Source organism: Saimiri boliviensis, chromosome 7 (assembly GCF_048565385.1).
Source record: "Saimiri boliviensis isolate mSaiBol1 chromosome 7, mSaiBol1.pri, whole genome shotgun sequence".
Classification (NCBI taxonomy): domain Eukaryota; kingdom Metazoa; phylum Chordata; class Mammalia; order Primates; family Cebidae; genus Saimiri; species Saimiri boliviensis.
The window spans coordinates 37,844,326-37,868,264 of NC_133455.1; the positions used below are offsets into that span (position 1 = coordinate 37,844,326).

The 23,939-nt window shown below is 39.7% G+C and overlaps 1 protein-coding gene, 1 non-coding gene and 1 pseudogene across 2 annotated transcripts in view; 2 read left to right on the plus strand and 1 right to left on the minus strand.

The window, feature by feature from the left end:
- The window catches only part of NDUFA12 (NADH:ubiquinone oxidoreductase subunit A12), a 41,547-nt gene extending 18,797 nt beyond the window's left edge, over nt 1–22,750 (plus strand). Inside the window, exon 4 of the mRNA XM_003929576.4 lies at nt 22,474–22,750. Within this exon, the coding sequence (XP_003929625.1) occupies nt 22,474–22,654 (181 nt within the window). The 3' untranslated portion in view covers nt 22,655–22,750. The remainder of the gene's footprint in view (nt 1–22,473) is intronic.
- LOC101044393 (MOB-like protein phocein pseudogene) lies at nt 2,499–3,537 on the minus strand (annotated as a pseudogene).
- Nucleotides 19,175–19,313, plus strand: LOC120365257 (U4 spliceosomal RNA). The gene has a single exon (XR_005580260.1). It is a non-coding gene; the product is annotated as a U4 spliceosomal RNA (small nuclear RNA).
- Nucleotides 22,751–23,939: the final 1,189 nt, after the last annotated feature.

Here is a 23,939-nt window from a genome sequence, read left to right on the forward strand (position 1 = left end):
AATGAATAAGAAAAAAAAATCATATTTTATTTCCCTATTAACAGTAAGCCATATTTTTTAAAATGTGTTTCAAAATGTTTAGCTGGATCACCAATCCCAGTGATTACCTCTGTTTGAATATTCACTAAGAAATTAGTCAAGTGGTAGAAACCCACTGAGAGACACCATCTAGAGAGAACAGCTACATGGCTACATATAATTTATTAACTTAATAGATTAGTCCTAATATTTAACGACCTTGTTTAAAAATTACTATTACCATTGGTTTATAGTGACATTAATATGTAATTTGAAAGTCAACATTCCTTTCACTGTGAACATAAAACTTCTTATAAGATAGTTGTGGGTTGGGGTTGAGTAATGATGGGGGCTGCTGGCCATGTTCAAAGCCTAAAAGACTGGCAGGCTTGGAAAGGTATAAATCATATATATACACTCTCAGTATACTGTTATGTCCCCCATTTTTGCATTCATTCTTGTCTAATAATATGGTCTAAATTATTCCCTTAAATTTGAAAAAACAATGAAGATGAATACATTTTCGTCTTCATTTCAAAATAACCCTTTTAAATGAAAAAGCATTTCCTCATCTCGGTAAAATTTGCTCAAAAAATGGATTTAAATACTTTCGTTACAACATGTACAGTTTTTTTCACTTTTAGGGCTTCATTACAATCAGTCTGGCAGTAAGACCTCCAGTGTTTTATGAGAAATGGCATTCAATAGATTATAAGATTGTTAAACCTGTATTTGAATCCTTCTTAAGACACTAAATTATACCAAAGTCCAAAAAAATGTTTGACCACTTAACACTCTCAGAACCTGTGAATTATTGCAGATAATCTCACATGCGCATATAATTCAAACAGAAACTTTGTAGACAGGCGTATAAAATAAATACTATAGTATTCCTTCAACTCTATTTAATGCTGCCTAGATGGTTAGATGAAAAGACTAATATTACTGACAGGAAGAGAAACTATTTTAAGGACTGTTTTATAAGTAGTTAGAACAGTTTTGCCAAACAAAGATAAGCAAGAGCCTATGCCAACACATTGTTCCTGTAGCGTAATGTAATTGCTAATATGGAATATAATCAGTAAGCAGTTAATACCAATATAAATAGGTATAATCCATCACTAACTCACAGTCTGGTGAAAAGCTTCTCAGCTAAAGCAGTTTGAGAAGAAGGTTAAGGGAAGGAGAAGTGGCAGGCAGGGCAGGTTTGCAGTGGGAACATCATTTACGTGCCTGTAATGGTCCACTGCTTCAGAATGGTAAATCCTTTCCAAGTATGCTAGCCTAGAATGTATTTTATGTAGCATAGTAAGATTATTTAATGATTACTAATGCTTCATTTGCATTTATATTTAGATATAAACAAATATATGCATATTAAAAACTATAAACAGAATTTCACAACACTTTAATCTCATTTTGGGAAAGTTAACAGGTGAAATGGACCAGTATACTACAAAATTTTCTAGAATGTCTAAACTTAGATGTAAAACCAAAGGAAAACATCACCACCTGTTTAGTATATGGCTTGTGCAAAACCTTAACCTCACTCGTTTTTTTATAGGTGGATTTGTTTGATAAAGATTGTGATCCAATGATTATTTAGCAGTAATTTTACAAACTTTAATTCTTTTTTTTAACAGGCATTATAAACAGATATAATCTTATTTATTTTTATTTTTATTTGTTTTTTGAGACAGAGTCTTGCTCTGTTACCCAGAATGGAGTGCAGTGGTATGATCTCAGTTCACTGCAATCTCTGCCTCCCGGGTTCAAGTGATTCTCCTGCCTCAGCCTCCCAAGTAGCTGGGACTACAGGCCTGTGCAACTATGCTTGGCTAATTTTTTGTGTTGTTCACAGAGACAGAGTTTTGCCATGTTTCTCAGGCTGGTCTCAAGGTCCTGAGCTCAAACGATCCACCCATCTTGGCCTTCCAAAGAGCTGGAATTACAGACGTGAGCCACTGCACCCGGCCGTAATCTTATTGAAAATCCGTGAGTGCCAAACTACAAATATACAGTTTATGAATAACTTAAAAAGTAATTCTCATTTTATTAATAAAAGACAAACGACCGGGTGCAGTGGCTCACGCCTGTAATCCCAGCACTTTGGGAGGCCGAGGCAGGCAGATCACAAGGTCAAGAGATCGAGCCCATCCTGGCCAACGTGGTGAAAACCCGTCTCTACTAAAAATAGAAAAATTAGGTGGGCATGGTGGCGGGCACCTGTAGTCCCAGCCACTCGGGAGGCTGAGGCAGAATTGCTTGAACCCTGGAGGCGGAGGTTGCAGTGAGCCAAGATCGCGCCACTGCACTCCAGCCTGGGGACAGAGCGATACTCTGTCTCAAAAAAATAAAATAAAATAAAAGACAAACACAGCATACCAAAACCTATGCTAAACGAAGAAACTATAATATAGACACATAATTGATGTGTCTAAAATGATATATACAGCTCATAATTAATGTTAATTGTGTGATCAGTATATTTTTCTATATAATTCCCTTCGTGCTTCACTTTCCCTAGAAACTGAATTCTGAACTTCCTCTTCTAAAATTAGTGCACTAAGGTTATCTTTGGACATCAAATTATACTTAGGCACAAAGTTAGTAAACTGACGACACAAAAATGTTCATTTTCATATTCATCAAAAAGTTGCCAGTGATGAAAATAAGCATGTGAAAATATTCTGTAAATCTGTAAATCCTATGGCATGCTGATCCTAGTTTTGCTACCAATGATTCCTTTATACTAACCCTGATGGGAAAATATTTATTGCTATTCAGAAGACACAACGCCATCAAGTATGTGTCTAGTGTAGTCTATAGCAGGTCACTCTTGTTTTATGAGTTGCACAAAGACAAATCCATTGTTCAGTTGCTGTCGTTTAAATGCAAGTATCTGGATGTCATTCACTCAGAAGTTTGACATCAGGTTCATTTCGCTCAAGGCAGAATTGCTTTAAATATTCATACTTCCATACACTTTCTTTTTTTTTTTTTATTGCATTTTAGGTTTTGGGGTACATGTGATGAACATGCAAGATTGTTGCATAGGTACACACTTGGCAGTGTGGTTTGCTGCCTTCCGTCCCCTCACCTGTATCTGTCATTTCTCCCCATGCTATCTCTTCCCACCTCCCCACCCCCCTGCCCCTCCCCCATTTCCCCCCAACGGACCCCAGTGTGTAGTGCTCCCCTCCCTGTGTCCATGTGTTCTCATTGTTCAACACCCACCTATGAGTGAGAATATACGGTGTTTGATTTTCTGCTCTTGTGTCAGTTTGCTGAGAATGATGGTTTCCTGGAAACCATCTTCCATACACTTTCATCCTGGCCTTCAGGTGGTTCAAGAATTTTGTCAATATTGGAGCAATCTGCTCTTACATTCTGTTGAATGTACTGCTGAACCGGGAGTGTACTGTCCATTTTCTCAAGGGATTCATCAGGCCAGTTATAGAAATCTTGTGCCTTGGTACCCAGTCTGTTCCACCTGAGCTCTGCTGTCCCCTCTACCATGACTATAGGCCAGTGTCAGGGCAGCTGGAGTTGGTACCCTGATATCTCTTCTTCTGTGAATTCAATTTTTTAAGATTCCACATACAAGTGGGATTATGCAGTATTTATCTTGCTGTGCCTGGCTAATTTTACTTAGCATAATGTCTTCCAGGTTCATCCACGATGTCCAAATGACAGAATTTCCCTCTTTTTTCAGGCTGAATAGTATTCCATTGTGTATATATACCACATTTTGTTTATTCATTCATCTGATGATAGACACCTAGATTGCTTCTTCATCTTAGCTTTGTGTATAATGCTTCAGTGAACATGGGAGTGCACATATCTCTTCAGGATAATTCAGCGGTCTTGCTTCTGGGTATAATTCCTTTGGATATATACTCAAAAGTGGGATTGCTGAATCATACGGTAATTCTATTTTTAGTTTTCTGAGGAACCACCATGCTGTTTTCCATAGTGCGACATTAATTTACATTCCCACCAACAATGCATAGGTTTTTTTTTTTCCCTTTCCTTCCTTCTTTCTTTCTTTCTTTCTTCCTTTTTTCCCTCCCTCCCTCCCTCCCTCCCTTCCTTCCTTCCTTCCTTCCCTCCCTCCCTCCTTCCCTCCCTCTCTTTTTCTCTCTCTTTCTCTCTCTCTCTCTCTCTCTCTCTCTCTCTCTCTCTGTTTTTTGACATAGTCTCCCTCTGTCACCCAGGCTGGAGTGCAATGGCACAATCTCAGCTCACTGCAACCTCCACTTCCCAAGTTCAAGTGATTCTCCTGCCTCAGCCTCCCAACTGGCTGGGATTACAGGCATGAGCCACTACACCCAGCTAATTTTTATGTTTTTAGTAGAAATGGGGTTTTACCATGTTGGCCAGGTTGGTCTGGAACTCCAAACCTCAGATGATCTACCCACCTTGGCCTCCCGAAGTGCTAGGATTACAGGTAGGAGCCACTGCACCCAGCCATAGGTTCCCTTTTCTTCACACCTTTGCCAACACTTGTTATCTTCTGTCTTTTTGATAAGTCATTTTAACAGATGTGAAGTGATATCTCACTGTGGTGTTAATTTGCATTTCCCTGATGATTAGTGACAGTGAGCATTTTTTTCATATAGCTGTTGGCCATTTATATATCTTCCAAGAAATGTCCAGGTTCTTTGTCCCCACCAACTGCTTTTATTAAAGGGAGAGTCTTGGTATGTTGCCCAGGCTGAAGCTCAGTGGTGTGACCATGGGTCACTGCAGCCCTGACTCCTAGGCTCAAGCGACCCTCCCACCTCAGCCTCCTAAGTTGCTGGAACTACAGCCATGTGCCACCATGCCTGACTAATTTTTAAAAATTTTTGTATAAAAACAGGGCCTCCCTATTTTGCCCAGGCAGGTCTGTAACTCCTGGCTCAAGTGATCCTCCTACCTTGGCCTATCAAAGTGCTAGGATTACAGGTATGAGCCCATGAGCCACCATGCCCAGTCACTTTGCCATTTATTAATTGTGTTTTTTTTGCTCTTGAGTTTTTTGAATTCCATATTATATATGGTTGTATGTATTGTATGTATTTTGGCTATTAGCATTAGGGGGTCCTTTTGAAATGTCTTCATCATTCTTGGAACACCTTTTACTTCCTGACACTAGGTGTTTCAGGTTCATCTTGTAATTTCTCTGTTCCAGCCTTGGAGACAGCCATTTCTCTGAGGAGCCCTGTGTTTGTTTGCTTCCTTGTTTTTTAGTGGAGAGTGGTGTTGGAAACTAAGATATGAATGTAAGACATGCTTGCTCATCGTTATTGGAATGTCAGTGCTCCCAGGCCTTCTCAGTGGACAGGCTAGGGAACATATGTAATGATTGTGTGTCCCCACCAGTACCACTGATGGCAGTCCAACACTACAGGTTACACTGTAGTTTTTTCCCTTTCCACATTTATAGCTTTTTTTTTTTCTTAATATGGTTATTTGACCAATTCTACTGTGTGTAACTAAGTTTCCATTGCTGCCCTCTCATCCTCTTCCCCCACTGGACTTCCTCCTTACCCCAGTTTGCCTCCGGCACCCCAAACCAACTTACCACTTCTCTCCCTGTGAGGACAGGCTCTTTTCCCCATGCAGGCTCTGACATATCTTGCTGGATCCCCCCTCACATACCAAGTGCAGATGTCTACTTTCCTTGGCCCCACTAATGGCTTTTGCACTCTGATTTACATTTTTAAAGCATCTCTATGGTTGTTGTGAAGAATAAAGGAAGCGGGGGCAAGGCAAGTGTGGAAGCAGACTAATCACTTGAGAAGCTGTTGTATGTCATTGCCTAGGCTGTTGATGGGGCTGGACCAGGGAGCTAGTGATGCAGGTTGTCAGATTTGGGATCATATTAGTTGTCTGTTACTGTGGAACAAGTTATCCCAAACTTAGCTTAAGACAGTAAACATTATCTCACAGCAATTCGAGTGTAGCTTAGCTGGATACCTTGGGCTCAGGGTCTCTCACAAGGTTAAAATCGAGATCTCATTTGAGGCTGCCATGCTCCTAAGGTTTGACTTGGGAAGAACCCATTGCCACACTTACTCATGTGGCTGTAGACAGACCTCAGAAGATTTGCTTCCAAGCTTACTCAGTAGACCTCTGCACAGGCTACCTCATGCCATGGCGTCTGACTTCCCCAGACCAAGGTGGAAAACACAGTGTTTTTAAACCTTATCTAGGAAGTGACATCCCGTACTTCAGCATTAGAAGCAAGTCAATCAGTCCAGCCACATTTAAGAAGAGGGTATTATACCAGGGTGTGAATACCAGGAGGAGGTGATCATTGGAGACCCTTTTAGAGGGTGCCAAGTAAGATGGGGTCAGCAGGATTTGCTGATTCATTGGCTTTTGAGAGAAAAAGCAGTCAGGATGACTTCAAGATTTTTGGCCTGAACTACTAGAGGTGTAGTCACTGAGCTAGGGAGGAGAAGAGTAGGGGAGCAGTTTTGGAAGAGGTGGTCAAGAGTTCTACCTGGTCTATGTTAAGTATGAGAAGCTTGATAGATGATCACGTGAGAAGGTGAGTAGACAGTTGAAAAGTAGCCCATTGGTTAGGGTGGAGATTGGTGCTGGAAATAGGATTTTGGTTTGATTTAATCTAGTGTAGTGTTCAACTTAACTTTATAAATTAAGGGTTAGGAGAATATGACCTTCAGTTAAATGCCTAGCTCTGTTATCCTGGAAACCAGATAAAATTGTATTAATTATACTGTACCATAAAATCGACCTCTGATTGGGAAATTGCATTTGGATTGAGAGGAATTATGAAAGCCTAGTGAGTGCTACTGCTCTTAGAACTTGCATGACCCTGGTGGGAAAGGGAATCCTGAAGCTATGCCTTTGGAGTTATTAGAGACATTGGCTTTGGTGGAGCATGAGGGTTTTAAGTTAGGGAGCTCCTGCACCTGCCTGATGTTGCTCTCATCTCCCTCAAGCCTGTGCTGCGTCATCTAGGGAGTTAAAGAAAATAGCTTCTGGATGACTGGGTGAACTGTCACTTGCATGAACAACTGCACAGCCTCCCAGGGAGAGGAACATCTGACGCTGCCCAGCTGGCAAGCTGTGATTCCTGTCCTCTGTCCTGAGTTCTCAGGTGCCAAGTATGGTCTATGATAGTCTTATGAGTCTGTTCAGTAGCTGCATAATCTCACCTAGGGGAAGATTTCCCTTAGAGACATTAGTGTTTTTGATAGAATTTTAGTCAGCTTTTCTGTTTCACTTAATGTTCTCTAATCTTATGGGAAACATTAGAAATCTTATGGAAAAATGAATTCATTTTATCTATGTGGTCTACAGACCTTAACTTTTTTGAATCTGCCAGCTGCCAGTAAAGGCTGCTAGGTCCACCAGTATAAAACCAAAGAGGGTGGTGCAAACTTCTTGGATGGGCAGTTGAGCTACATACACATGCCTTGAAAATAAAAAATGAGGATTGCCTAGAAACTAACACAGTCTGCTTACAAACTTGATTCATTCAACAAATATTTATTGAGCACCCCCCTTATACGTCAGGCCTTGATAGGTTCATATATTCACAGAAGTGAATTAAATATGTATGGTCTTTGTTCTCTTGTAGTTTACAGGCACTCAGTGAATACTAGTACTAATACTGTGTTATAATTTAGTGCCTGTTATTTTTGTTACAGTACCTTCATTTTTCTGTATGTTTTATTGTCTTATGAGATCAGCAACAAGATATTAATTTCTTCTTTAGGAATTTATATTAGTTTAATTTGATTGAGTAGAATACTCCAAAAGTATTTAAGTAGATGACAAATAACATTTTATTTTGTTTTGAGGCAGGGTCTCACTCTGTCACCCAGGCTGGGGTTCATTGGTATGATCTTGGCTTACCGCAGCCTCGACCTCCCAGGCTTAAGCCATCCTCCTGTCTCAGCCTCCGGAGTAGTGGGGACTACAGGCATGGACCACCACGCCTGGCTACTTTTGTATTTTTTTTTTTTTCTAGAGACGGGGTTTTGCCGTGTTGCCTAGGCTGGTCTTAAACTCCCGGGGTCAAGCTATCTACCTGCCTTGGCTTCCCAAAGTGCTGACATTACAGGCATGAGCCACTGTGCCCAGCCCAAATACCATTCTATACTAGTTACTTTTTATTTCTTTTTCTTTCTTTCTTTTCTTTTCTTTTTCTTTCTTTCTCTTTCTTTCTTTCTTCTTTCTTTCTTTTGTTCTTGTTTTTATTTTTTTCAATACCACTTTATTGCCTTCAGTTTTATTCTGAAGTTATCTAATTGCCACCATCTATACAGTAACACACAAGTCTTCATTTTTGTTGTTATGGTAGTTAGGTTTTATATAGAATCAGTGTAGAAAAGTAGAAAGTGTGGGCTATTTCATGCATGGCTGTATAAAATTATTGTTTTCATTTGTATCAAAAGAAATAAATATGTGCTGTTTGTGGTTTGAAGTATTGGAACCTTGAAGTCTTTTGAAGCAAGTTGATACAAAACAAGACATGGCCTGGATAGATTTTCCTCTATTACACATATACCGTTTCCCCACTTGGTGGCACTTTCTGTTCATTTCTTAGTAACATGTCTTTCTCCCTCAGTGTAGTTACAATAGTCTTTCCTTGTACCTTGATTTTTCTTATTAAAATTAATGTACTGAAGTAATACATAAATACATCATTTAAAAAATAATATTTTATGTTAAAAGGTTTTTTTTAACAGAAAATAATTTTGTCCCTGAAATTTTTTCTGTGCCCAGGACAAATTGATAAATAGTTTTGCTCTTGAAAGGTTAATTTGTTTAAGATGCTGAACATCATGGTGGTCAGCTGTTTTTCATTTGGCATGATATGTTCTAGAAGCCTTTGTAGAGAAATAGGGTGGCAGGTGGGGGCCATTACATGAAGGTGACAGACAAGAATCAAGGATGATTTATAGGTTTGAGGCTTGAGTAGTTGGTACCATAATGTGGGGACCATTCACTGAGATGGGAAGACTTGTAGAAGGGCAGGATGGTGGGGTTGGAGAATTAGAATCAGAAGCTTCTTTTTGGACATAGTAAGTGTATGATACCTGTTGTGAAATCCACATGATTAGATATATCAAGTAAACAGCTGGATATACGAATTTAGCTTAGGACAAAGGTCAAACATGCCAAACCAGCAAAGAACAATGATAAGTAGCTAGCAAGACAGGAGGAAAGGGAAGAAAGATTTATATTTTTGGAAGGGAAGTCTTGTTGTTTTGATTGTTGCCAAGAGGTTGAGTAAGATGATGACAGAAAAATGTGTGATTTGGCAATATGAATTTCATTGAATCTACATAGAATCTGTTCTTAAAAGAAATGCAGAGAGATCAGAAAAGTTTATAGATTCTAGCAAAGGAGAATGATTCACATAGCCTGTGGTAGACATTGTACTGTCAATATTGGACATATTTCCATTAATCCTTTTTAATCCTTTTTTTTTTTTTTTTGAGACAGGGTCTCGCTCTATCACCCAGGCTGGAGTGCAGTGGCATGATTTCAGTTTACTGCAACCTCTGCCTCCCAGGTTCAAGCGATTCTTGTGCCTCAGCTACCTGGGTAGCTGTGATTACAGTTGTCCACCACCACACCCAGCTAATTTGTGGGGGGGGGGGTTGTTGTTGTTGTTGTTTTTTTTTAAGGATGGGGTTCCACCATGTTAGCCAAGCTGATCTCAGATTCCCGGCCTCATGTGATCCACCTGCCTCAGCCTTCCAAAGTTCTGAGATTACATGTGTGAGCCACTACACCGGACTGATTTTTAATCCCTTTTGTGTAGTTGTGTTTGTAACCGTATTCTGTTTTACTTGCTTTTTCCCATTAATATTGTAAGCAGTTTTTCATGTTATTAAAACAGTCCTTATAATTAGCATTAAAATATTTTTCCAATTATAAGAATATACAACAATTATAGAAAACTTGGAAATCCAGAGAAATATTAATAGAGATAGAAACAAAAATAAGCTCCGATCCTTTGGCCTGGAAGCAATACGGTTAATATTTTATTCACTGATTCAACAACTATTTGAGAGTCTGCTTTTGGGTAGAGAAAGAATGTTTTGGGGTTATTTGTTTTAGAGATGGGGTCTTGCTGTGTTGCACAGGCTGGAGTGCAGGAGCTACTTACAAATGCAATCATAGACACTACAGCCTTGAACTCCTGGGCTCAAGCGGTCCCCTGCCTCAGCCTCCCATGTAACTGGGACTATAGAAGAATGTTTTTCTTTTTTCTTTCTTTCTTTTTTTTTTTTTTTTTTGGTGGGGGGGCGGTGGACAGAGTCTTGCTCTGTCGAGTGCAGTGGTGTGATCTTGGCTTACTATAACCTCCACCTCCTGGGTTCAAGTGATTCTCCTGCCTCAGCCTCCCATGTAGCTAGGATTACAGGCATGCACCACCACACCCAGCTAATTTTTATATTTTTAGTAAAGAAAGGGTTTCACCATGTTGACCAGGCTGGTCTTGAACTCTTGACCTCAAGTGATCCACCCACCTTGACTTCCCAATGTGCTGGGATTACAGGTGTGAGCCACAGTGCCTGGCCCAGAGGAATGTTTTTAAAAGATCAGAGTGTAGGCTGGGCACAGTGGCTCACGCTTGTGATCCCAGCACTTTGGGAGACCAAGGCAAGTGGATCACGAGGTCAGGAGTTTGAGACCATCCTGTTCAATATGGTGAAACCCCATCTCTACTAAAAAATACAAAAGTTAGCTGGGCATAGTGGTGCATGCCTGTAGTCCCAGGTACTCAGGAGGCTGAGGCAGGAGAATTGCTTGAACCCAGGAGGCAGAAGTTGCAGTGAGCCAAGATCGTGCCACTGCACTCCAGCCTGAGCAACAGAGTGAGACTCCATTAAAAAAAAAAAAAAATCACAGTGTAAAACTGTAAAAAATTTTTGTAAAAATCAGAAAAACTGATTGTAGCTTATTGGTCACACCTTCTTTAGAAGAAAGTTTATGATTATAAACAATATACATACACATTTCTCATATAATATATACAGTATTTTGTGACTTGCTTCTCCTCCCCTCACTTAATATGTCACAGACATGTTTCCTATCTCATTAAATACTCTGTCAATTCAAGTGTTTTTGTTTCTGTGGGGCTTTTGTATTTAGAAAGGATTGTTGGGCAATTTGGATTTAAAATTAATATACTATTTATTATAGTTGCAAATTTCAAAACCTAATTGTTTTTCTTTCTTGAGATTCAATTTATAAATAGGATAAAAAGATTAGTAAATTGAATTATTTTTGCATAAAAATAAAGAACAATCATTTTTTCTTGTGCTTTGATTAATGTTTGATAAACTCTAATGGAAAGGATTTCATTGTCCTAAACAGTAATACCCATTTGCAAATTTAATTAACACATCCCATTAAGCATTTTAGGTCACATTTATAACTTGAACATATTTGATATTTGTTTTTTTCAATTCTTCAAATCCCCAGTGCGTAGGCAGATTAACTTATCAAGCAAAATGTTCCTAAGCACTTAAATGACATTTGTTTACTCAAGCCCAAAACAGTGTCATCCTCCAGTCTAATTTCTCTAATGTCCAGTCTATTAGCAAGTTCATCCTGCTTTGGTTTCTGAGTATATCCCACATCTCATCACTACCTCTGTGACTGTTACCCTAGTCCAAGGCAAAATGATCTCTTGCCTGGACCTCTGCAATCACCTCCCAATTGGTTTGATAACATTCCTGCCATGCACTAGTGTTCTCAACATTCTAAGTGATTAGAGTACCTGTTTTAAAATGTAAATCAGATCACATCAAGTGTCTGCTCAGAATGATCCAGTGGCTTCCCATCACAGTGAAAGTAAAAACCCCAACTCCGTCCATGGTCTGCAAGGCCTTATGTGATCACAGTCTGCATGCACTGTCCTAGTCACTGCCCTGTTGACTCTGACTTGGCCACATTGGCCTTCTTGCATTTCCTTGAGCAGTGAGCCTACTCCTAGCTCAGTCTGCGCCAGCTGTTTCCCCAGATCTTGCCTGGCTCACACACCTTCACTTTATTCAAGTGCCCATCCGGTAGCTCTTCAGGTGATCTAGTCCATAGAGCCCTGTTCCCTCTCATACTCCATACTCTTCCGCTGCTCTGGCTTTTTCCTTAGTGGCACTTACCTACCTCTGCTTACATCGGATTAGGTATTATTTAATTTATTGTATGTTTCCCCAAATGCCATGTTAGAACAGTGCCTAGCACATAGTATTTCTGCAATAGATATTTGTTGAATGAATGAAGGTACATATACTATTTTACTTGCAACAAACATTATTTTTTGGGTATGATAATCTGTTTTCTTCACTTTTTTTTTTTGAGACAGAGTCTCACTCTGTTGCCAGGCTGGAGCGCAGTGGTGCAATCTCAGCTCACTGCAACCTCTGCCTCCCGGGTTCAAGCGATTCTGCCTTAGTCTCCTGAATATCTGGGACTACAAGCATACACTACCACGCCTGGCTAATTTTTGTATTTTTAGTAGAGACAGGGTTTCACGATGTTGGCCAGGATGGTCTCCATCTCCTGACGTCATGATCTGCCCTCCTCAACCTCCTGAAGTCCCGGGATTACAGGCGCGAGCCACGGCACCCAGCCAATTTTCTTCACTTTAACTAGCTGATCCCAAAATGACATCTTCTGCTACTCCTTTATAGCTTTTTAATAATTTGAAGCTAGATTTACCTCTGAATTACATTGCAATTTCAACCTGTTCTTTTTAGGACTTTGACCTTCTGAATCATTTGTTATAGTTTTTTTTTTTTTTTTTTTTTTCTGCCAGGGGTGGGGTTTTTTGTTTGAGACAAGGTCTTACTCTGTCACCCAGGCCAAGTGTAGTGCTATGATTATAACTCACTGCAACCTCAAAATCCTGGGCTCAAGCCATCCTTCTCCCTCAGCCTCCTGAGTAGCTGGGAGTATAGGTGCTTCCAACTACACCCAGCTGATGTTTTTGTTTTTGAGAGAGAAGGTGTCAAACTCCTGGCCTCAAGTGAACCTACCACCTTGGCCTCCCAAAGCACTGGGATTATATGTGACAACCACTGTGCCTAACCTGTTATAGTCTTTTAAAATACTGTTACTCTAAGTAATTTATATTCTCAGCATAAATATATTCAGTAGTATATGAGTGTTGATTTCTCTTTAAGTTCACGGATTCTGGGTTTTATTTAAAAATTTTTTTGCCAATTTATCAAGTAAAAAATTGTACCTTGTTTTAATGTGCATTGCCTTGATTAAACTTCATTGGTTGCCATTGTAGTTTTTTTCTTTGTTGACATCTTTTAATATTTTTTACTCATTTTTCTATTGGACATTTAACTTTCTCTGACCGTAATGGTAGATAAACCATTTTTTCTGTATATCACAAATATTTTCCCGTTTCTTTTAGCCTTTAATCCTGTTTATAGTTGCAGATGAGGAGGAGGTGAAGATGGTTAATGGGTATTAAAAAATAGAATAAGATTTAGTATTTGATAGCACAACATGGTGACTATAGTCTGTAATAATTTAATTGAACATTTTTTAAAAAGCTGAGTATAATCAGATTGTTTGTAACACAAAGGACAAATGCTTGAAGGGATGGTTACCCCATTTTCCACGGCATGATGATCACACATTGCATGCCTGTATCAAAACATCTCACCCCATAAATATATGCCCCTACTATGTACCCAAAAAAAACTTAAAAATTATTTTTTAATTGAAATGTCTGTTTGCCAATTGTTTGTCTTCTTTTGAGAAATGTCTATTCAAATCTTTTGCCCATTTTTTAATCACATTATTAGATTTTTTTCCTGTAGAGTGGTTTGAGCTACTTATGTAATCTGGTTATTAATCCCTTGTTAGATGGATAGTTCGTAAATATTTTCTCTTATTCTGTGACTTGTCTCTTCACTTTGATGATTGCTTTCTTTGCTGCACAGAAGCTTTTAAGTTGATGTGATCTCATTTACCCATTTTTTTTCTTTGGTTGCCTGTGCTTGTACGTTATTACTCAAGAAATTTTTGCCCAGACCAATGTCCTGGAGAGTTTTCCCAATGTTTTCTTGTAGTGGTTTCATAGTTTAAGGTCTTAGATATCAGTCTTTAATCCATTTTGATTTGATTTTGTAAAATACAGCAAAAGATAGGAATCTACTTTTGTTCATCTGCATATGGATATCCAGTTTTCTCAGAAGAGACTGTCTTTTCCCCAGTGTATGTTCTTGGCACCTTTAGCGAAAATGAGTTCCCTGCTATTTTGGTTACTGTAGCTCTGTAGTATAATTTTTTAAGACCTTTTTTTCTTTTTTGAGTTGGAGTCTTGATCTATTGTCCAGGCTGGAGTGCAGTATCACAGTCTTGGCTCACTGCAGCCTCCACCTCCTGGGTTCAAGCGATTCTCCTGTGCTCCCTAATAGCTGGGATTATAGGCATGCGCTACCACACCCGCTGATTTTTGTATTTTTTAGTAGAGACAGGGTTTCACCATGTTGGCCAGGCTGGCCTCAAACTCCTGACCTCAAGTGATCCATCCACCTAAGCCTCCCAAAGTGCTGGGATTACAGGTGTGAGCTAACACACCCAGCTGCTCTGTAGTATAATTTGAAGTCAGGTAATGTGATTCCTCCAGTTTTATTCTTTCTGCTTAGATTAGCTTTGGCTATTCTGGGTCTTTTGTGGTTCCATATATACTTAGGATTTTTTTTTTTCTATTTTTGTGAAAAAAGTGATTGGTATTTTGATAGGGATTGCCTTTAATCTGTAGATTGCTTTGGGTAGTATGGACATTTTAACAATATTGATTCTTCTAATCCATGCATGGAATATATTTCCATTTTTTGATATCCTCTTCAATTTCTTTCACCAATGTTTTATAGTTTTTTCAATTTTTACATGGTAAGATCTATCAGCTTTTTTCTTTTTTGACTTTTTACCTTTGACATTAATTTTATGGCCGGGCATGGTGGCTCAAGCCTGTAATCCCAGCACTTTGGGAGGCCAAGGCAGGTGGATCACAAGGTCAAGAGATCGAGACCATCCTGGTCAACATGGTGAAACCCTGTCTCTACTAAAAATACAAAAAATTAGCTGGGCATGGTGGCGCGTGCCTGTAATCCCAGCTACTCAGGAGGCTGAGGCAGGAGAATTGCCTGAACCCAGGAGGCGGAGGTTGCGGTGAGCCGAGATGGCGCCATTGCACTCCAGCCTGGGTAACAAGAGCGAAACTCCGTCTCAAAAAAAAAAAAAAAAAAAAAAATTTTACTAGTGATCCTTCATATTCTATGAATATCAATATATCCTATGATTATAAATATTCATTTTGTATCTGAGTATTATTATTTATTTTTATTTATTTAGAGACAGAGTCTTGTTCTGTGTTGTGTCAGCTCCGTTGGCTGGAGCCAGACCTCACAATTTAAACTAAAACCTGATTGGCTAATAATTTAAAACTTTTCTAAACAGGTAAAAGCAATGGAGAGCTGGGACAGGTCTGTGAGCACATCCAGCCACAGATATTTTGGTTAAAGTACAATAACAGAGAATGTACTACATGCCTGTAGGCATAGTATGTTTAACAGCTACATAGAATAGGGCTTAACAAAGAGCTACTAGCACACTTATTCTTTAACAAGAAAGGGAACATTAAAAAGGAACTTTTCTACTTCCTACAATTCCCTCTTCTTTTACTTTATAATTTTCCTTTTTAAACTTTTTTAAAACATGTTTTGGCTTAGTTGTTCTGCCTGAGTCTTTAAAAGTTTCTGTTTTCTTTTTACACTATTTCTTTCGTTAGTTTTACTTTCTGTCTCTCTCTCTTTCACACGCATTTTCTTTTACTATCTTTTTACATACTTTTCTTTCTGATTTCTAACATTTCACTGGCCTGAGCGAGACTTGCCTTGGGCTTTTGTGGTTGCTGCCGGTGCTGCTGGTCTTCTGCCCTGCTGGCGCAGGTGCGGCGCCTGTCTGCCCTGCAAGGTTCCCGGCGTCCAACCTCAGACTGTCCTGCTGCTGCTGCTGCTGCTGCTGCTGCTGCTTTCCAGCCTCTCCCACTGACGCCTCTGCAGAGCCCCTCGCTGTGGCACCCCTTGCCACAGCCAGTGTCCTTGCAGGCAACCTCCGCCACTGCCATCCCCACACAGGCCACTTGCTACTTCCGATGCCACCTGCACTGCTTCCTTCCTCCCGGCCCTGCCGTTGGCAGGTGCACTGCCACTTAGAGCAGCCTGGCCCCTGTGCACCTGTGACCTTCGCCTCCCTGGGCCCCACCCCAACGGGTGGCTGACCCAGCCACAGGCACCCCTGCGGCCCTCTCAGCAGCAAGATGGTCCGAGGTTGGATGCCCAGAACCTTGCCGGGCAGACAGGCGCGGTACCTGCGCCAGCAGGGTAGAAGACCAGCAGCACCAGCAGTAAAGGCCCCTTAGGGGCTCCTCTGGAGCCTTCTTGGCTACCTTTTTCCTTTCTCCAGGGGAGGATTCTAACTATCCCCCTTGTCCTTTCAGAGGTCTCTCTCACTCATCTCTTTACTTTTGTTTTGCTCAGAGGCTGTATGAAACGATTACAGATGTTGCAGAGAAAAACCACTCATACTGCTCTCTCGCATGCACACTTACACGTACTTAACCTTTAGAATTTTGACCAAAGCTTGAAGCCTTTTGTCCCCCCAGCATTACTGAAAGACCAGGTTGATTTATTCCTCGTACCTGGTGGGTGTTGGCTGAAGACCACTCTGGAGGGGAATGTGTCCCATCTGTGTCACCAGTTTGTGGACATAGATGTTCAGTGTCACAAAGAAAAATTAGCACTGGGACAAAGGATCTTCCAGCAATGCAATTTTTACTTCCTGGGCTGCAAGAAGGGTACTCTAAGAGTACCCTTAATTAATCTGTTGGAATTATTAATCTATATGGAATCATTGGTGACTCTGGAAAGCTAATTTGTTTTATCTTTTTGTACACTCCTCTCAACTTATACCTAATGGTGTATTTTTTTTCCCAACAAAATCATTCTAGCATAATTTGTTGAGAAATGTTTACTTTCCTCAATGATTTGAAATGCCAGTTTCACCTTATATACATTTTAGTCTGTTTTGTGGATTTTTTTCTAATTTCTTCTTGTTCTTCTGGGCCAGTTGTAGCATTCTGATGTTTGAGACATTCATTTAATGTCTGATGATGCCAACGCCAGCCTTTCTGATGGTTCTGAGTTTTCAAAATTTTCTTAGATAATTTAGCTGAAGCTTACAATCATATTGTCAAACTCTGAGAAGAACCCCATTGGGATTTTCATTCAGATTGCCCTTAATTAAATAACAGTTAGTATGCTAACAAGGTTTGAATTGCTGCCTTATAATGAACCATATTTGGTTTTTAAATTTGTTAAATATATCAGTCCCATCCTGGAGTTAAATGGATCTAAGGGGTTTTGTGGATACCATAATACCAATCCAGCTTCATCTATTGATTGAAAGAATCAAAAGATTCTTGAGTCAACCATTAGGAGGCTGTGTTCAAGCCTCAACTCTGTAACTTACATCATGTGGGACTATGGGAAAGTCATTGTAATCCTGTTTTGTAGACTTTAGAATACCTTAATGAGTACTAAATAAGTGAAAGAGCAGCATGTGTGCGAGTATCTCATAAATTAAAGTGAATTGGAGTAATAGCTTTAGTGTGATTAATATGTTTATTTCAAGAAACATTGTGGAGTTTTTCCTTAGTCTTTCATATTTATTTTTTGAAAAATTCAAAAATCTTCAGCATTTCTAGGCCAGGCGTAGTGGTTCACATTCTGTAATCCCAGCACTTTGGGAGGCTGAAGCAGGCAAATCACCTAAAGTCTGGGAGTTCAAGATCATCCTGGGCAACATGGCAAAACCTTGTCTTTACTAAAAATACAAAAATTAGCCAGGTGTGGTGGTTTGTGTCTGTAATCCCAGCTCTTCGGGAGGCTGAATCACTTGAACCCAGGAGGCAGAGGTTGCAGTGAGCCAGGATTGTACCACTGCACTCCCACCTGGGCAAACAGAGCAAGACTCTGTCTTAAATAAATAAATAAATAAAAATAATAAATCTTTGGCATATCTAGTCTCAGTGATACTAAGTGAAAATATCTGAAACAGTATGGTCTGAAGCCAGCCTATAATCCCAGCACTTTGGGAAATTGAGAGAGGAAGATTGCTTAAGACCAGGAGTTTGAGACCAGCCTGCCTGGGGAGCATAAAGACCGCATCTCTACCAAAAAAAATTTAAAATTAGCCCAGGTGTGGTGATGTGCACCTGTAGTCTTAGCTACTTAGGAGGCTCAGGCAGGAGGATCACTTGAGCCCAGGAGTTTGAGGCTGCAATGTGCTGTGATGACACCACTGCAGGCTTTGATTCCTTAACTTCACCAGGAACAAAGAGTCAAAGTAGTATTGTGTATTTCAAAGTAGCTAAAAGAGAGGACTTAAATTCTTTCCAACACAGAAATATCAAATACTCAAAGTGATGAGATAGATACCTTAGAGACTTGATCAGCACACATTTTGTACATGTAACAAAGTATCAAATGTACCCCCACAAGTATGTAAAATGTTATGTATCAATTAAGGGAAAAAACCTATCTATATTGTTGTTATTGGCTCTTATTTGGTGATGTTTTGTTTGTGGCAGTTTTCTGAAAGAGAACATACTTTCTTATCTTTGTTATTAATACAAAACATTCTTTAGGAATGTTTTCATTTGCAATGATTTTTTAAAAATGTATTTTATATTGTATGTATGTTTTTATTTCCTAAATTTTCTTTTCGGCTGTTTTAGTTTTTCTTCAGAAATAAATCCCTCTGTTTTCCACTTTGAGTGGCACACATCCTCAAACTGAGGGGCTATGTAAGTGAAGCAGCATGTTTTCAAAGAAGGAAAAAATCTCCCTCCCCTGTTCTCAGACACACTTTTTTTTCTTATACAACTGAAAATAAGATTAACCATTTATGGGATTTATTGCTGTTAAGAGTTGTGTTGCAAGTTTAAGCTTCATTCCCAAAAGTTAAAATAATTTGGTGGAGGAGATTATAGTAATTATGATTTAATATCTTCATTTTCCAGTTATTTCGATACAACTTCAATATGTTTGAGTACTGAGTTTTTTCCCAATGTAAATTTTTTTTTTACAGCTTTGAGCAGTGGCAGTATTGTAGATAATGAGGTTTATCTGAAGCGTGATTATTGCTATTGAAAACTTTTCCCGATACCCTGCTATGACGACTTGAAATACAGTCGGCATTGGCAATTTTTGGCAGTCTCTATGAGGACTGAATATATATATATAAATATATGTATTTTTTTGACAAATAGTCTCTTTTGTATTTGTAATCTTTTTCCTTTCAGTCTCTTTATTTACAGTTTGCTGACTGTATCAAATATATATAATTTTACACTTTGTCCTTTAAGATAATAACTGGGATATAAAATTGAAGTGAGTCTAATGCCAACTGCAACACAATTTTCTAAACAATGCAGTTAGTATGTTGGCTTATTTACTTACTTATTTATTTTGAGACAGAATCTCACTGTGTCACTCAGCCTGGAGTGCAGTGGCAACCTGCCCTTCTCAGGCTCAAGTGATTCTCATGCCTCAGCCCCCCAGGTAGCTGGGATTACAGGTGCATGCCACCACGCCTGGCTAAGTTTTGTATTTTTAGTAGAGATGGGGTTTCGCCATGCTGGCCAGACTGGTCTCAAACTTTGGCCTCCAGTGATCCACCCACCTCGGCCTCCCAAAGTGCTGGGATTACAGGTATGAGCCGCTATGCCCAGCCAAATTTTAAAAAATAACTTAAAAGTCAGTATCTCTGGCCAGGTGCACTGGCTCATGCCTGTAATCTCAGCACTTTGGGAGGCCAAGGCTGATAGATCACTGGAGGCCATGAGTTCGAGACCAGCCTGGACAACATGGCAAAACTCCATCTCTATTAAAAATTAAAAAATTAGCCCAGCATGGTGGCACATGCCTGTAATCCCAGCTACTTGGGAGGCTGAGGGGAGAATCACTTGAGCCCAGGAGGCAGAGGTTGCAGTGAGCCAAGATCACACCATTGCACTCTAGCCTGTACTGTGGAGTGAGACTGTGTCTCAAAAAAATAAATAAATAAAACTCTCTTGTGTGGCAGTCTGAAAGATATGATTTGTTTACCCCTTATTTAATAGTAATAGCAACAAGGGTTATATTTGCCTAGCAGACTGTAAACATTTCTTATAATTCTTTATAAACCGCCATAATGGGTATAGTTTATTATTTATTCATTCCCTGATTTTTGCATGTAGACTTGCCAGGATAAATATTTCAGATTTGTGTATTGTGATCAAAATTAACTTTTACTTTTTTGGAGCATTTTCCATTTCTCCATGAGCTCTTTAGTTCCTCACTTAAGTAACTGAATAGGCATAAGCTTAGGACTGTGGTTCCTTAAATATCATTTTAATCTTCAGGAGTCTTGACAGCAATTTTTTGAATAAAATTTTTCTTTAGTTAAGCTGACTCAGTAAGGTAAAAGTTAAGTATTTCTGCTGTGCTTTAAGCTTGCAAAGCCCCCTGATAAGCGACAGCCTTGACTTGAACAGCTAATCCCTCCTCTGAGTGGTTAGTAGAGCATGGCTCACCACCGTCGGCTCACAAGGGCTTCACCTCTCATATGCTCATGAGAATGGTTATGGTTTATTGGTCCAGGTCACTTTCACTAATCCCCAGCTTCCTTTAGAGGTTGTGAGACAGACACTGACCTAGCTTGTACAGCCTTCTGCATAAGCTGATCATGATACAATCATCGTTAGATACAAATACAGCAACTGTAATCATATTTTCTCTCTATTCAGACTGGATTTTAGCCAATTACCTAGCAATATTTATCAATTACTGCTAGCAAATATTCTTAGGCTTACATAGCAACAAAGACTTTTCTCATTAGCTTTAGTTTTAGTGATTCCAGTGAAACATCCTTCTTTTGTCCTTTTCTCTGGAGCTAGATAATCACCTTTCTCCCCCTTGGGGCTGCAGTTCTGCGGCTGTCCCCTAATTTCCGCACCCACCCCCCCTCGCAATAGGGTCGTCTCTGTCTTGTGAGCTCCAGGTCTTAGGGCCTGGCATGAATTCACTCTCCCCTTATTTCCCATCTAAACCCCTCAGCTTAGCTTCCTGCTTGATCGCACTCTTTGTGCCACAAACTGATTCCTCCTTTCCCTGTCATTAGCAGCAGTATGACTGGTCTCTTCTCTTTCAATTCCAGGTATCCAGCTTTTAGGTCTGATTTCTGGAAAGTATCCTCTTAAAGTAAATTGTTAAGCACTTATGACTGAAATATTTGTGAATTGGGGGCTGATTGAACTTTTTTTTTTTTAAGACAGGGTCTCACTATGTTGCCCAGGCTAGTTTCGAACTTCTGGCCTCAAGTGATCCTCCTGCCTCATCTTCCCACAGTGCTGGAATTATAGACATGAACCACTGTGCCTGGCCCTGATTTAATTTTTTAATATAACAAGTTTCAATTTTTAATGTAACAAGTTGCATATTCTCTAGTGTTTATATTCACACGCTTGAATTTACAATGCATCAGAGACTCTTCTCAGCAGGAGCTTCATGGGTTTTAAACTAGACCTTCATGAGCCAGAGTAACCTGAGCATACTGAAAATCTAGAATCGGCCTCTAGCACCTAATAGTAATACTGTATTTTATCAATTCTAAAATACATTTTTACATCTAAAATTGGAATACATATTATAATCAGTAGTGTGCCATAATTCATTTGGTAGCATCTTTTCTTTCTTAGAGGGAGATAAAATAATGGCATGTCTGAAAATGGATGATGTCAGATTTGATAAAATACAGTAATAGGCCAGGCATGGTGGCTCATGAAGCAGGAAGATCTGTTGAACTCGGAAGTTCGAGATCGACCTGGGAAGCATAGTAAGACCTCATTTCTACAAAAATGTTCTAAAAGTTAGCCAGGTATGGTGGCATGCTCTTGTAGTCCCAGCTACATAGAAGGCTGAGGTAGGAAGATCACATGAGCCCAGGAGTTCGAGGCTGTAGTGAGCCATGATTGTGCTTCTGCATTCCAGCCTGGGTGAAAGAGTGAGACCGTCTCCAAAAAAAAAAAAAGAATGAATGAAAGAAAATGAAGAAAAAAATGCAGTAATGAGAACAGTAGCTAACATTTGTTGAGTACCTGCCACACATAAGAATTTTTCTATGTGCTTTACATATATTGTCTCCTTCTATCTTTGTACCATCCCTGAGGAATAGGGATATTCAGATGGAAAAAAACTAAGGCATAGAAAAATTCAGCTAGTAAGTGATGGCCCTGAGGCTTGAACCCAAGCAACAGAATAGTTCCAGGGCAACTTTTTTTAACCCTCCTTCCACTGTGCTGTTTTGCCTCTTCATAACTGTTTGGGTTTTTTCCCCCTCTTTAAGGCATCGTTGGCTTCACAGTATGACTGATGATCCTCCAACAGTAAAACCACCTACTCCTCGTAAATTCATTTGGACAACCCATAAATTCAACGTGACTGGCACCCCAGAACAATATGTACCTTATTCCACCACTAGAAAGAAGATTCAGGAGTGGATCCCACCTTCAACACCTTACAAGTAAAGACAAAGAACAGTGTAAACATGCAAAATATGGAGCTTTCCATGTAATTACACTTGTACTGTTTACCATTAACTAGATTAAAATTGTTTGACTGAACAGTGTCTTTCGTGCCTTTTTGCCCTTCACTTTGTTGTTTTCCAGTTGCAAAACACGTGCTTACAAACGTGGTGATTGAAGTAGACTTGTATTGGGGTAGCTGCCTGGTTCACAGTTCCCTTTTCTGGAAACAGCCTCTGGGGTCATGTTTGTGCTTTGGGACCCTACCTGACTACCATAGTTTATTTGGGAAGACCTAAACCAAGCCAAGCAAATCCAGATTTTCTCATGGGAATTTGGAACTTGAATGGAGAGACACAAAGGCTGAAAGTCATCACGACTGGGTGGCTTTTACTGAAGCTCTCTAAGGAGGTTGTCAGAGATATCCTATTTTCTGAGTCATTCTTTAACGGTTCATTTAAAACTGTAAACTATCCTAGGCTCTGTTCCAATATATTCTTAGTTCTTTAAGCTAACTAGGGTCACAGTTTTTTTTCTTGTTGCTTACCAATGGGAAAAAAAAAAACAAAAAAAACTTTAATAATCAGGATTGGTACCAGAGGTAGGCAAAAGGCTTTCAAGGAAATGTGAGATCTTTGGAATTGGTGGTTGTGTCTGGGTAGCATGAAAGGTGCTGCCACATCCCTCTGTGTTCTGGATGGAAAGCTCACAGCTCCAGTGACCAAAGAGCTTATCAGGCTGTCTTTAGTCACCAGGATCCACGAGCCCCCTGAGGATAACGCCCTCGGACACTGGTTAGCAGCCACCATGGAACAATTTAATAGCAATGTGGAGTCAGGTGGTTGTTTCCAAGGGTACTGAATGACTTAAGAGAGAATAAACCTTGATTCTGAAATCTCAACTCAAGGCATCGAGTGTGTGAAAGGAAAATAAATCTTGGGACCCCAAAATTACTGAGCCAAGGGAAAAGTCAAGCTGGGAACTATGTCAAGCAAACCTGCCTCCCATTTTATCCCTAAATAAGCTATGAACAGCTACGAAGATAAAAAGTTATGTATCTCCCTCCTTGAAATTCCTCCTGGACAAAGGACAGACAAAACTCAAAGTCATCTCTGAGTCTTACGGGAGACAAATGCATATCCGATTGCTTCTTCTGCCCTATTGTTAATGTAAAGATCCAGATTCACTGAGCCAGACTAAATTGTGTATTCAGTGGAACGCTGATCAAGGACTCAAAAGAATGCAACCTTTTGTCTGTTATCTACTTATGACCTGGAAGTTCCCGCCT